The sequence below is a fragment of the Anolis carolinensis genome, chromosome 5 (assembly GCF_035594765.1).
Source record: "Anolis carolinensis isolate JA03-04 chromosome 5, rAnoCar3.1.pri, whole genome shotgun sequence".
NCBI lineage: Eukaryota > Metazoa > Chordata > Lepidosauria > Squamata > Dactyloidae > Anolis > Anolis carolinensis.
The window spans coordinates 101,521,581-101,534,989 of NC_085845.1; the positions used below are offsets into that span (position 1 = coordinate 101,521,581).

The window sequence follows — 13,409 nt, forward strand, 5'->3', positions numbered from 1 at the left end:
AGAAAATCAATTCATTTGAAATGTGGTGCTGGAGAAGAATTCTATGTAAACTATGGATAACTAAATGGGTTCCAGGACAAATCAAGTCCTTAGAGAACAAGATGACTAAACTGAGGAACTGTCCACATCAATAAAGTAAATCAGACCTTGTAGTTGTAAAGGTCTTTAGCCTTCTCTGTGAAAGACTGCTGGTGCCTCAACTATAAATCACAGGATTCCATAGTATTGAGCCATGACAATTAAAATGATGTTAAACAGAATTAATTCTGCAGTGTAGATGAACTCTGAGACTATAGTTCACCACATCATGAGAAGATATGGCACACCTGAAAATACAATACAGTAAAATTGGGGAACCAAGATTATTCTCACACCTGCCCCTGAAGGGCTTCCATAACATGAGTTCAGTGGATTTCTTTCTGTGGCTTCACCCAGGCAGTCCTTTTTAAAAAAAATTAAAAGTGGGCAGTCTTGTTCGTAGGTTGTAAAAATATAGGTGAACAGTTACATGGATTCATAGAAAACATTCCTCTTACCCCATAAACCTTCTTGGCTCCTGCCTTTGCTGCAAACATTGAGAGGATCCCTGTGCCACTACCAACATCCAGTACAACCTTATCCTTAAACACATGTTTATTGTGATACATGGAGTTCCTGTATGTTAATGTGCGCACTTCATCTTTTAACATTTCCTGTGTTGGAAAAAAAGGCATCACATATTCACTTAATGAAAACAGGATCCAGTTTGTTTTTTAAAAAAGTACATTTTTAGTTGGCAAATGCAATGTCTGATGGAAATTTGGAAACAGCAGAGGCCAGCCTAAGGTTTCACACATGGAAACAAACAACCAAGTGGTGATGTGTTCATGTTTCAGAGCCTTGATCTATATATGAGGGTGAGTCAAAATTATTCGCACTTTGGTTATATTAAAAATTTCTACTGGCCGCATGGTCTTATGAGCACTCTCTGTACGTCGCTATCTCTTCAGTCACTGCTGTGCAGTACTGAAAGTGTAACAACAGTTTGTTTGCAATGATGGTGAAAGAAAAAATGGCTGTCTCCCCCCCTCCCCCGTTATTTGCAAGAAAGAAGAGCAGTGTTTCATTTTTTGTGGCCTGAGGGTATGTCTGATGCAGATATTTATCAAAGACTTTGTGCACAGTATCGAGGAAATGTTTTATCGCGAGGACTGCTACCAAGGGAGTTGTGTTAGCAATGCACATCTGCACACCATACTGTCTATGCCATGGGTCCCCAAACTAAGGCCCGGGGGCCGGATGTGGCCCTCCAAGGTCATTTACCTGGCCCCCGCCCTCAGTTTTATAATAAAATATTTTATATCAGTTTTAATAATATATTATATATACATATAATATTGATAAAATATTATAATGTTATACAATATAATACTAATAATAATACCATTTAATAATATTAATTATATATTATATATTACATATAATATTACAGTATAGTGTGGACCAAAAGGTCCCAGGTTCAAATCCTGGGAGCGGAGTGAGCACCCGCTGTTAGGCCCAGCTCCTGCCAACCTAGCAGTTCGAAAACATGCAAATGTGAGTAGATCAATAGGTACCTCTCCGGCGGGAAGGTAACTGCGCTCCATGCAGTCATGCCGGCCACATGACCTTGGAGATGTCTATGGACAACGCCAGCTCTTCGGCTTAGAAATGGAGATGAGCACCAACTCCCAGAGTCGGACACGACTGGACTTTACCTTATAATGGCATAGTTCAATATAGTAATATATAATGCTAATATTGTGCTATGCTAATAATATATTATATTGTTTGTACATACAGCTGCTCGGAGTCCCCTTCGGGCTGAGAAGGGTGGGATATAAATGTAGTAAATAAAGGTAGTAAATAATTAATTAATTAATTTTAGGCTTAGGCTCGCCCAAAGTCTGAAATGACTTGAAGGCACACAACAACAACAATCATAATTAACTTGACTATCTCATTGGCCAGTAGCAGGCCCACACTTTCCATTGAAATCCTGATAGGTTTATGTTGGTTAAAATTGTTTTCATTTTTAAATATTGTATTGTTCTTTAATTGTTATTATATTGCACTACAAATAAGACATATGCAGTGTGCATAGGAATTTGTTCGTATTTTTTTTTCAAATGATAATTTGGCCCCTGAACAGTCCGAAGGATTGTGGACTGGTCCTCTGCTTCAAAAGTTTGAGGACCCCTGGTCTATGCTCTCCAAAAACTTTGTTTTGAAGTGTTAAAGCATCCACCCTTTAGTCCTGATCTTGCCCCATCAGAACATCACATGTTTGGACCCCCGAAAGAAACCCTACAAGTATGAAGATTCATGTCTAATGGCAAGGTCAAGATAGTGGGGCATTTTTGGCTTGCAATTCAGCCTAAAACATTTTTAATAAGCTTCTTGACAGATGGACAAAGTGTATTGAACAGAAGAGATATTAGGGCAAATAATTATGTATTTGTCTTTTCTGAAATTTGATTAAAATTAATCCTACATCGAAAGTGCGGATAATTTTTGACTCACCCTCATAGTTACAGCACTGTTATAAATATAAAACCAAATCTCCAAAGCAGTGCTTCAGACTTAAATGTGCTCATATTTCAAATTAAATTCCACATTGTGCTCCATAATTGTGAAGTTCTTACTGCTAACAGCACGTAGCTGACATAAGAATAGAGCCCATGAACTCAGAAGCAGATCCATATGTGCAGCGAAATACACTTCTATACCTTGAAACAGTGTCTGAAGAAAATCAAAATACTGAAATGTCTCTGAATACTATAGAAGCTGGTAATCACTTGATCCTGTATGAGGAACCTCTTCCAATCAGAGGATCAAACTCGATTTCAAGAAAAAAAATCTTGGGTATCCCATTCCAGGGTTGTCGTGGTACCAAAGTAAAGAGGCAATGAAACAGAAAAAGTATAACTGATTTCTAGACAGGACCATGGGAAATTGTCACTTTTCAGAAATCTCCAATAGGGAAGTAGAATTGCTCTTTCTAGCAATGTAACTCCACCTGTGCTCCAATTTCAGAAACGCCTTAAATTTCAGACATCTTACACATCATGGTAAGTTTCAGATCATAAGTTTTAAATCACTGCAAGTATTGCATGTCTCCAATCCATCCTAGTGTTCAGAAACTTCTCAGTCTTAGTGCAAGATAGCTATTGATATACAAGAATTCATTTCTCATATATCAGTGCCTATATATGACCTACACAATTTTTAAAAAATGTTTTAAATACATTTTAATATATTACCTCATGAATTCCAAAATGAGCATATGAATCAAAATAATAATCCCTTGATGTCATCTCTTCTGGATTCAGGAATTTTGCCATCTTTCCCCGACCTGGACAATTTGGTTGCAAAGGTACGTGAACGATGGATTGAACTGGTTTTGGAATTATTATAGGTTGAAGAGGCTCAGAAGGATCATTGCAGACCTAGAAAGACATTATTATGGAAGTTAATAATCATAATAGTGCCCCCGTCTTATTCAATGTACAATTTTCTTTTGCATTCCCCTCCCCCTTCATCACTCTAAACATGGATTTGTGTGTGTGTGTGTGTGTATAATTCTTATTAATCCCTCATAATGTTAATGGAATTATCAGGCTCGCGATCAATTAATGTAACAATACATTTTCTCTTGTGTTTCAGGTCCTGAAATTAAAGAATGATGGTGTCAGAACTGCAAAACTGGCAGAGTTTTCAGGGAAAGGAATGACTAGTAACACCTTCTAAATCTAAGTTCAGATTTACCTTGCCTAACTTAAAAGATGGGCTTTCCATAAAATTCTGTATAGTTGCTTTTCTAACTAAGGAATGAAGGCGGCATAGTATGTATTTGAGCCAAAAGCTTAGAGATTTGGCTGCTTTTTAGAAAAGCAGTAACAATGAGTTGCTTACCTGTAACTGTGGTTCTCCGAGTGGTCACCCGTAAAAACCACACATATGGTAGTTGATGTGCATGTGCACAGCAGGTTCGGAACAGTAAACAGCTGAATTAAATAATTAATCATGTCCCCGTGCTCCCTCCACAGAGTGTATATATCTGGCTAAGGAAGGCTACAGCCTCAGTTCCTCCGCCAGAAGTGGCAGTCACTAAGGCATGACAAGCAGAGGGGAGGAAGGGCGGGGATGTGCGGTTTTCACAGGTGACCACTCGGAGAACCACAGTTACAGGTAAGCAACTCATTGTTCTCCCACGTGGTTCCTGTGAACTCGCACATGTGGTAGATTAGCAAGCTACTCACCCTCAATGGTGGGTGTCATGCCACCACTGAAAATAACACCGCTTTCCCAAAGGCAGCATGTTTCTTGGAAAGGAGGTCCAACTTGTAGTGGGTGATGAATGTCGAAGGTGTGGCCCATGTTGCAGCTTTACAGATGTCTTCCAAGGGGACCCCACGGTTGAACGCCATTGAGGTGGCAACTGATCTAGTGGAATGGCCTTTGAGATCTAAAGGAGGCTCCTTGCCCTGTATCTGGTAAGCCATCCTAATGGTAGACACAATCCAGTCTGAGAGGCACTGGGAAGAAATTGGATGTCCTTTTGTATCTAATCTGTATTTGAGGAAGAGATGAGGGGAACGACAGAAGGGTGCTGTCCTGGTAAGGTAGAAGGAAAGGGCCTGGCGAATGTCCAAGAGGTGGAGGGTGCGCTCAAGTGGTGTCGATGGAAAAAAGCCGGTAAAACTATATCCTGAGAGAGGTGAAATAGCGAAGTCCTCTTAGGAAAAAAGGAATGTCAAGACACATGATGACCTTGTCAGAATGCAATCAGATGTAGGGTTCATCTGATCTGAGGGCGCAGAGTTCGCCTGCTCATCAGCTGAAAGTTATAGCGATGAGAAACTCAGTCTTCCATGTGAGATAAGCAAGATTGCAGGTGGCCATAGGTTCAAAAGGGGGTCTGGTTAAGGAGGTCAAGACCAAGTCGAGGTGCCACAGAGGTGGTAGAGGGATCTGTGGGGGGTTAGTATTCTTGTAACCCTGGAGGAAGAGTTGAACTATAGGACCTTTGAAATAAGAAGGTAGACCTTGTCTGCGTCGATGAGCTGTAAGTGCAGCTAGGTATCAGTGTAGAGAGGAAAGCGACATCCCCGCAGGTGCTAGTGATGCCAGGAACTCCAGTAGAAGTTCATGAGGGCAGCAAAGCCACACAGTTCCTCCCGAGGTCGCAGGCTCTTGTTGGGAAGGGGCTGTATGCTCCTCTACATAAGAGGAGTCTGAGTCGGAAGCTGAAAGGTATGGAAGACGACATCGGTGCCATATAATGGCGAATTAGTGGTAAGTTGAAGACCATGGGCCTGGGGCATCAGTGGTTGTCCCCATTGGAAAGCCGCCACTGGGCTGAAGAAGTACTCACAGCCTCCTGGTGACCGGTGAATGGAGTCACGATGGGGTAGTGGAGGTTGAATGGCCTCAGTACCGTACGAGTCTGAATTCGAGGTGGAGACACAAAAGGTGGCTGGGGGTATAGTGGAGGCTTTGAATTCAGGGGGCCTGGTTGAGGCTCCGAAACTGGTGCGCACTGAGCTGGCCTAATACGATCTGGAGAGGGGGCAGCCAGTGAAGGGAGCTCACCAAAAGTGAAGTATCGCGCCAGGACTGCGTCGGTACTGAGAGGTACTTCTAGCAGCTGTCCTCTTGTAGGAGTGAGGACAGCACAGAGCTCTGTTGCGGTGTGAGGGCAGTTGGAAAAATATAATATTAATTTTCTAATTAAATCAAAATTAAGAGTTAAAAAAGATTTTAATTTACCTGGTTCAGAAAAAGCTGTTTTCTTCCTGGACGTTTTCACAAGAGCATAACTATTGATTTCTCCCCTTGGCACAGTGGCATGTTTATTCTGTCTGTTTATTCTGCCTCTGTTTACAGAGTACATAGGTCAAACTGGCAGAGCATGGTGAACTTGATGAATCAATATATCGATCGGGATGTGTAAATACATCTCAGAACATTTAATTGATGCAGTATTAGAGCGCCATCTTACGGAAACTACGTGTAAATAGCAGGCATTTTAGAAAAACTTATTTTGAATTATATTTTCTAGTTTTACTTAGGAAAATATATTATATTACATTTAACATTAGGAAAACAATCAAGAACAGACACTAAGGAGGATCAGCTTAATAATTGTTGATTGATTATAGCTTTAGTAAGAATACATATATATATTTAAAGAATTTATAAAAGATAAGAAAAAGAAGGCAATAAATAAATGAGATTAATAGTTCTTATATAAGATAAAATCTGTATTTTAAAAGAGTTTGTTTTAAGATGAAATCTGCTTTTAAAATTCAGTAATATAATAATCATTTAAAAGAGTTTAAAAATCAAATGGTAAGAAATAGAACATTTGATCTTTGGAATCACCTGATGTCTGAATTACATAAAAGTATAGTCAGGAGATGTAGATACGTCAGCAAATGTTGCATCCCCGACCTGGAAGATGACCTAAAACTAGAAGGTCGAGGGCAACTGTACACGTGAACACTTGTTTTTCACCTGTTTAATAATTATATCAGGAAAATTTCCAAATGTTGTATCTTCTGCGCATGTGTAGAAAACTGATTTTGTCAGCACAGATTGTACTATATATACTGGTGTGATTGAACATAGCTTTTGTGACAGTCCTCTGATCACTGATCACCCTCTTTTGCAAAAAAGTAAAGACCTGGAAATCAATCTGCTGCCTCCGCCTCTTCCTTTCCCTACTGCACTCGAATGGACGGGTAACTTATGCTGCAACAGGGGGGGGGGGGCTGACTTCAGCTGGAGCAGGGCCACACACTCTCCCTGAGCCAGCGTAGCTGGGGCTGGTTCTGCAAGCTCCGCCCCTGCAGAGCGCCCGCTCGGCGTGGGAGGGGCTTTGAGCTGGGCGTCCAGGGAAGGAAGCGCCGGGATGCTGGCGTCGGCCGAAGTGGGGCAATGCTTCTTCCTCTTCTTTTCCAGCTCCAAAGCCTCCGTGGCAGAGGGAGACTTAGAATGGCGCCGTTTGCTAGCCCTGGAAGGGGCCGGAGAGGGAAAAGGCGGCGGGGGGAGCTGGAGGGAGCGGCCCGGAGTCGGAGGAGCAGAGGGCGCTCTCTGAGATAATTTTTGGGGTGTTTGGGGTGGCAGCAAGGCACGCTCGTACAGGAGGGCCTTGAGCCGAGATTCTCTGTTCTTTCTCGCTTGAGGCGTGAAAGAATGACAAACAGAACAGGAGGTTACAGAGTGAGCCTCTCCAAGACAGAAGAGGCATTTGTCATGTTTATCCAAATTAGGAAGTTTGCCCCTGCAGGACAAACACTTCTTAAAGGAAGCAGACAACATGTAGGTAAGAGTGTTCCAACTACTGCTGATGACGGCGGAAAAAAGGAACTGAGGCTGTAGCCTTCCTTAGCCATATATGTACCCTCTGGGGAAGGAGCGCGGGGACATGATTAATTATTTAATTCAGCTGTTTACTGTTCCGAACCTGCTGTGCATGTGCACATCAACTACCACATGTGCAGTTTCACAGGAACCACGTGAGAGAACAAGGGGACCTCAGACAAGTGATGTCCTGGGCAAGGGATATTGCTATCACTCCTGAACCACCCATGGTCAGATCTGCAAGCAACTAAGAGGATTTAATAGCGCTAGGACATGTATGATTTTGGGTATTTGCTGATGTCCTCTACAACAATCAATGCACGCATTTATTAATCTGCGGGTCACATAAAATTACAGCCTTGTGGGTTCAAGGAGAATAAAAGGAACCTTTTTACATAAGGAAAAAAGGTGTGGATCAAGGTGTGCTTCTCTGTAGCAGCTCTTCCAAATTCAGAAATTTTCAGAATTCAAAACTCTTAAAATTCAAAACGTTTGAACCACAAGCTAAACATGAGTCAACAATGTGATGTGCCCATCACAAAAAAAAAACCCAATGCAATTCTAGGCCAGCCTGAACACCGAGAGAAGTAGTGGTGTCATTGTATTCAGCTTTGGTCAGACCTCAACTGAAATACTGTGTCCAGTTGCGGGCACCACAGGTCAAGAAAGATAATAAGATGGAATATTTTCTGAGAATAGTGACCAAGACAATTAAGGATCTAGAAGCAATCTGATGAGGAATGAATTAGGGAGTTTGGTGTGTTTAACCTAGAAAAGAGAAGACACATGATACCTATCTTTAAAAACCTGAAGGGATGCCATATAGAAGATGAAACAAGTTTGTTTTTTGCTGCTCCAGAGACCAACACAAAAAAGGATGGATTCAAACTGCAGGGAAAGAGATTCAACCTGCACATATCTGATAGTAAAAGTTGTTGGACACTGAAACAGTATGTTACGACCTTGTCAATATGCTGGTGCAACATAGAAAAATGCTGCATAAAGTCTACCATATCACCCGGGACTTTGACTTTACAAAAACTGTCCAGACCCTCTTAGAAAACCGCAGCTTCTATGTGGAGTTTCAGGGCCAGAAAAGCAGATGGAGGAGGCAAAAGAATGGTTTACCCCAAGGCAGCGTTCTTGCACCAACCTTATTTAATATCTTCACAAACGATCAGCCACAACCACCACTCACAAAGAGCTTTATATATGCTGATGACCTTGGCCTTACAACACAAGCGAAAGATTTTGAAACAGTTGAAAAGCAACTCACCAATGCCTTGAAAGATCTCTCCAGCTACTACAAAGAGAACCACCTGAAGCCTAACCCTGCCAAGACACAAGTGTGTGCTTTCCACCTACGTAACCGCGAAGCCAACAGGAAACTGAAAGTTACTTGGGAAGACCAAGAGCTCGAACACTGTTTCCATCCTAAATACCTTGGTGTCAACTTAGACCGAACACTAACATATAGAAAACACTGCATGAACACCAAGCACAAAGTAGCTGCACGCAATAATATCCTGCGGAAACTGACTGGCAGCGCATGGGGTGCAGACCCACAAGCAGTAAGAACATCAGCCCTGGCCTTGTCTTTCTCAACTGCAGAGTATGCCTGTCCTGTTTGGCACAAGTCTGCCCATGCAAAGCAGGTGGACATAGCACTGAATGAAACATGCAGAATCATCACGGGATGCCTTAAACCTACACCTGTTGATAAAGCTAGCTGGCATTGCCCCTCCTGACGTGCGACGGGAAGTTGCTGCTAACTGCGAGAGAAAAAAGGTCGAACATTGTGAAAGCCACCCACTGCATGACTATCAGCCTCCTCCCACCAGACTCAAATCAAGGAAGGGCTTCATGAGAACCACCACTCCTCTTGATGTTCCTCCAGCAGCAGCAAGGGTGTCTCTCTGGGCAGCTAAACCTGGCAATTCTAACTGGATGGCCCCCCATGAGGGTCTTCCTCCAGGAGCAAACCAAGAATGGGCAACTTGGAAGTCCCTGAACAGACTCAGAAGTGGAGTGGGCAGATCAAAAGACAACTTGGCAAGGTGGCACTACCTGGAGGAATCCTCCACCTTGTGTGACTGTGGAGCAGAACAAACAACTCAGCATATGTATGCTTGCCCACAATGCCCTGCCTCATGTACGGAGGAGGAGTTGTTTAAAGCTACAGACAATGCGGTTGCTGTTGCCCGCTTTTGGTCCAAAACTATTTAGTTGCTTGTGATTTCTTTTTTTCCCCATCATTTTGAAATGTATTTGTTGTACAATGCTTTTGACACGAAATAAATAAAATATGCCACTTGTTCTCGCCTTTCAGCATGGAAGCCCCTTACACAACGCACATGTGCTTCAGGTCAGGCTCCCTTTTCCTCCTGCTAGCAGTTCTACTAGTAGTAGTATTATTGCCCCCTGGCCCAACTACAACAGAAATACTACGATCAAAAAGGACTCGTCGTCCTAGTGGATGAAGCGACATCTCCTCCTGTGGTCGGAATCAAGCATAACCTCTTGAAGTCGGAAGTTGGAAAATACTGAATTAGCTCTATTTGCATTTGTATGTGTTGTATGTCTAATAATGGCATTGAATGTTTGCCATGTATATGTGCATTGTGATCAGCAGTGGTTGAGCATTTCTGTATTCTCAAATAATATTCTGTGTCCAGATTGGTTCATCAAGTGCTCTGCTATGGCTGATTTCTCTGGTGGGTTAGTCTGTAGTTCCTGTCATGTTCTTTGACTCATGTTTGGGCGCTGCGTTTTGTGGCCCCTATGTAGACTTGTTCACAGCTGCATGGCATATGGTAGACTCCTGCAGAGGTAAGAGGATCCCTCTTGTCCACTCGACCACTCCAACAACTATCATGTCAGACTACACACAGAAGCCATTGAAATCCGCAAGCATGTGGACAATTTCAACAGAAAGGAGGAAACCATAAAAATGAACAAAATCTGGCTACCAGTATTAAAAAAAACTCCAAAATCAGAACAGTAAATAAGGAGCAAAACTCTGAAAACAGAAGAATTCGAAACATAAATCAATCAGAGGCAACTAACGACTCTAAACAAAGGATTCCCCCAGGCCAGGATGTGAAGATGGGAAATCCATTTATGCTAATCAAGGTGATTAATTACAACATTCACACTGGCCTCCAACAGACAAAGAGTTCTTTCCCCACCCAGGATCTTCCACAGATATATAAAGCTTCCTTGCTTTATATATCTGTTCTTTTTATATTCTGTTATATTGTATTGTTCTGGGCATGGCCCCATGTAAGCCGCCCCAAGTCCCCATTGGGGAGATGGTGGCGGGGTATAAATAAAGATTATTATTATTATTATTATTATTATTATTATTATTATTATTATTATTGCTTAGTTTCTCCATATACCTCGCAATATATGGATGCGTGCCATAGATGTGGGCGAAACGTCAGGAGAGAATACTTCTGGAACATGGCTATACTGCCTGAAAACACACAACAACCCCAAGAATTGCATTGCCTTTTTTACCTACTGCATTACACTATTGACTCATGTTCAGCTTATGATCTACCAAGACTCCTAGATCCTTTTATATGTACGTTTTCAAGCCAGGTGTCACCTGTCCTATTTCTGTACATTTTATTTTTATTGCCTATGTATAATACTGTACATTTCGCCCTATTGAAATTGGCAAGTTTAAGTATCCCTGATCTAGCCCACATTTTACTACATCTCACCACATTAAAACAGTGGATGTGGCTCTTAATGAGACATGCCACATTATCAGAGGATGTCCCAACACTGCTGGAGAAATTATACTGTTTAAGCGGAATTGCACCACTTGATATCCGCCGGGAAGTAGCAGCCAGCAATGAAAGGACCAAGGCAATGACATCTCCGGCCCATCCTCTGTTCGGATATCAGCCAGCATGCCAATGACTTAAATCAAGAAGCAGATTCCTAAGATCTACAGAGATACTCGCAGGAACACCTCTACAAGCAAGAGTCCAAAAGTGGCAGATTACAACATGGAACCTCAATCCATGGCTGATACCGGATGAGAAACAGAAGACTAGGTGACCTGGAAGGCACTGAACAGACTATGCTCTGGCACCACAAGATGCAGAGCTAATCTTAAGAAATGGGCCTGTAAAGTGGAGTCCACAACATGCGAGTGTGGAAAAGAGCAAACCTCAGACTACTTACTACAATGCAGCCATATGCACAATGGAGGACCTTCTTACAGTGACACCAGAGGCACTTGAAGTGGCCAGCTTTCAGTCAAAGGAAATTTAGCATCATGCCAAGTTTGTAACTTTGTTTGCGGTTTTTATACATTATAGCTGTACATTTTCTTATTTAAAAACACAATAAAATTGAGGACGGGGACAGATTACAGTGTTCCCTCACTACTTCGCGGCTCGCTTTTTGCGGATTCACTGTTTCGCGTTTTTTCAATTAACTCTGAAATAATATTATAAATCATAAAAAATTACAATTTACAGGCTAAGAAAGGGAGGGGGAAGCTGAAGGGAAAGGAAAGGAGCCAAAGTGGCAACGAGAGGAGAAGGAGGTGATTTATCAACACACAATTGGTTGATAAAGACTTAAAATAGTGTGTAACTGCTAAAATAATGTATAAATATATAGCATCCCTACTTTGCAGATTTTCACTTATTGCGGGTGGTCCTGGAACCTAACCCCCGCGATAAGTGAGGGAACACTGTAATAGCATTTCACTGTATTTCAGTGGGAAAAAATCACTTTGAAATAAGAGTGAGTTAAGAGTTCAGTCACCGAACAAATCAAACTCTTAACTCAAGATATAACTGTATGCTCTCATCACTGCTTGTGTTGCATTAATGCTGCAAAATCAACAGGCTTTATCTGGATATTTCTAGTTTGATAAGACCTGGAGAGTAAATGGCCTTGAGGAGAAGAAAGAAGATATCCGAAAGTGTATAAATAAATGAATCATCAGTGCGGAACATTTGAAGCCATCTAGAGTGGCTTCGCCCTTGGAGGTTTATTTTATCTTAAGGCAGAGGAAGAGGCGGTGGAGGTAGCAGTAGCATCAAAAGTACAAGATAAAGATGTTATTATATAGAACAGAGATGTGAGAACTATTTTTAAAGTGTGTGGGCGGGGGTCACCATTATGAGGCAGTTTGTCATTAATTCTGCCTGTCTGCAGGTACATGTTTACAAAACAATGAAAACTCAAAATACTTTGTATTAAAATAGCAACTAGAACTAACTAAAGCAGGTGAGATCTGTCTATCATAAAAGTAATCTATACATATAATAAAAGTGAAAATCTGTATGTGTTTATGTGGCAGGGATGTCCATTTACACAGACGGCCTCTAACCTCTCCACAAACAGCTTTAACCCAAAGTGCAGGAGAGCCACCAAAACACTCCCTCCAAAGGACATTGCAGGTTACAGTGAGCTACATCCCAGGGTTCCTTTCTCTCTCCATTGGTGTAGAATTTGCATGACCCTGCCCACTGCCACTCCCATAACCCTTTCCTATTCTTTCCAATGGCACACAGCAAACAGAGGAATTGATCAGCAGCTGAACATACTAGAGAGGTTTGTGGGAAATTCACCATGATTTATAGGAGTTGTAGATACTAGGATGTATAGTTCACCTGCAATGGAAGAGCACTCTAAACTCCACCAATGATGGACCTGGAACTAATTTGGCACACAGAGCCTACATGGCCAACTTTACATATTGACAGGGTTTGAGGGTGATTAACCTTGACATCCAGGAGTTATAGTTCACCCATATTAAGAGAACATTGAACCCATCTGATGATGAATCAGAACCAAACTTGGCAGACAAATTAAACATTGTCAACTGGGAATACTGGTGGACTTTGGGTGATTGACCTTTAACTCTGGGAGATAGTTCACCTGTATTCCATGAGCCCTCTGAACCCCACCAATGATGGATCTGAACCAAACTTGACCCACAGACCCAATGCTGCCAACTTTGCATACTGGTGGACTTTGGGATGATTGAC

The 13,409-nt window shown here is 41.9% G+C and overlaps 1 protein-coding gene across 1 annotated transcript in view; it reads right to left on the minus strand.

Annotated features, from left to right (window-relative positions):
* The window catches only part of prmt8 (protein arginine methyltransferase 8), a 79,308-nt gene that overhangs the window by 36,088 nt on the left and 29,811 nt on the right, over window positions 1-13,409 (minus strand). The window contains exons 2-3 of the mRNA XM_008111341.3: window positions 3,282-3,467; window positions 537-692 (exon numbers count right to left, since the gene is read on the minus strand). Of these exons, the coding sequence (XP_008109548.2) occupies window positions 537-692; window positions 3,282-3,467 (342 nt within the window). The remainder of the gene's footprint in view (window positions 1-536; window positions 693-3,281; window positions 3,468-13,409) is intronic.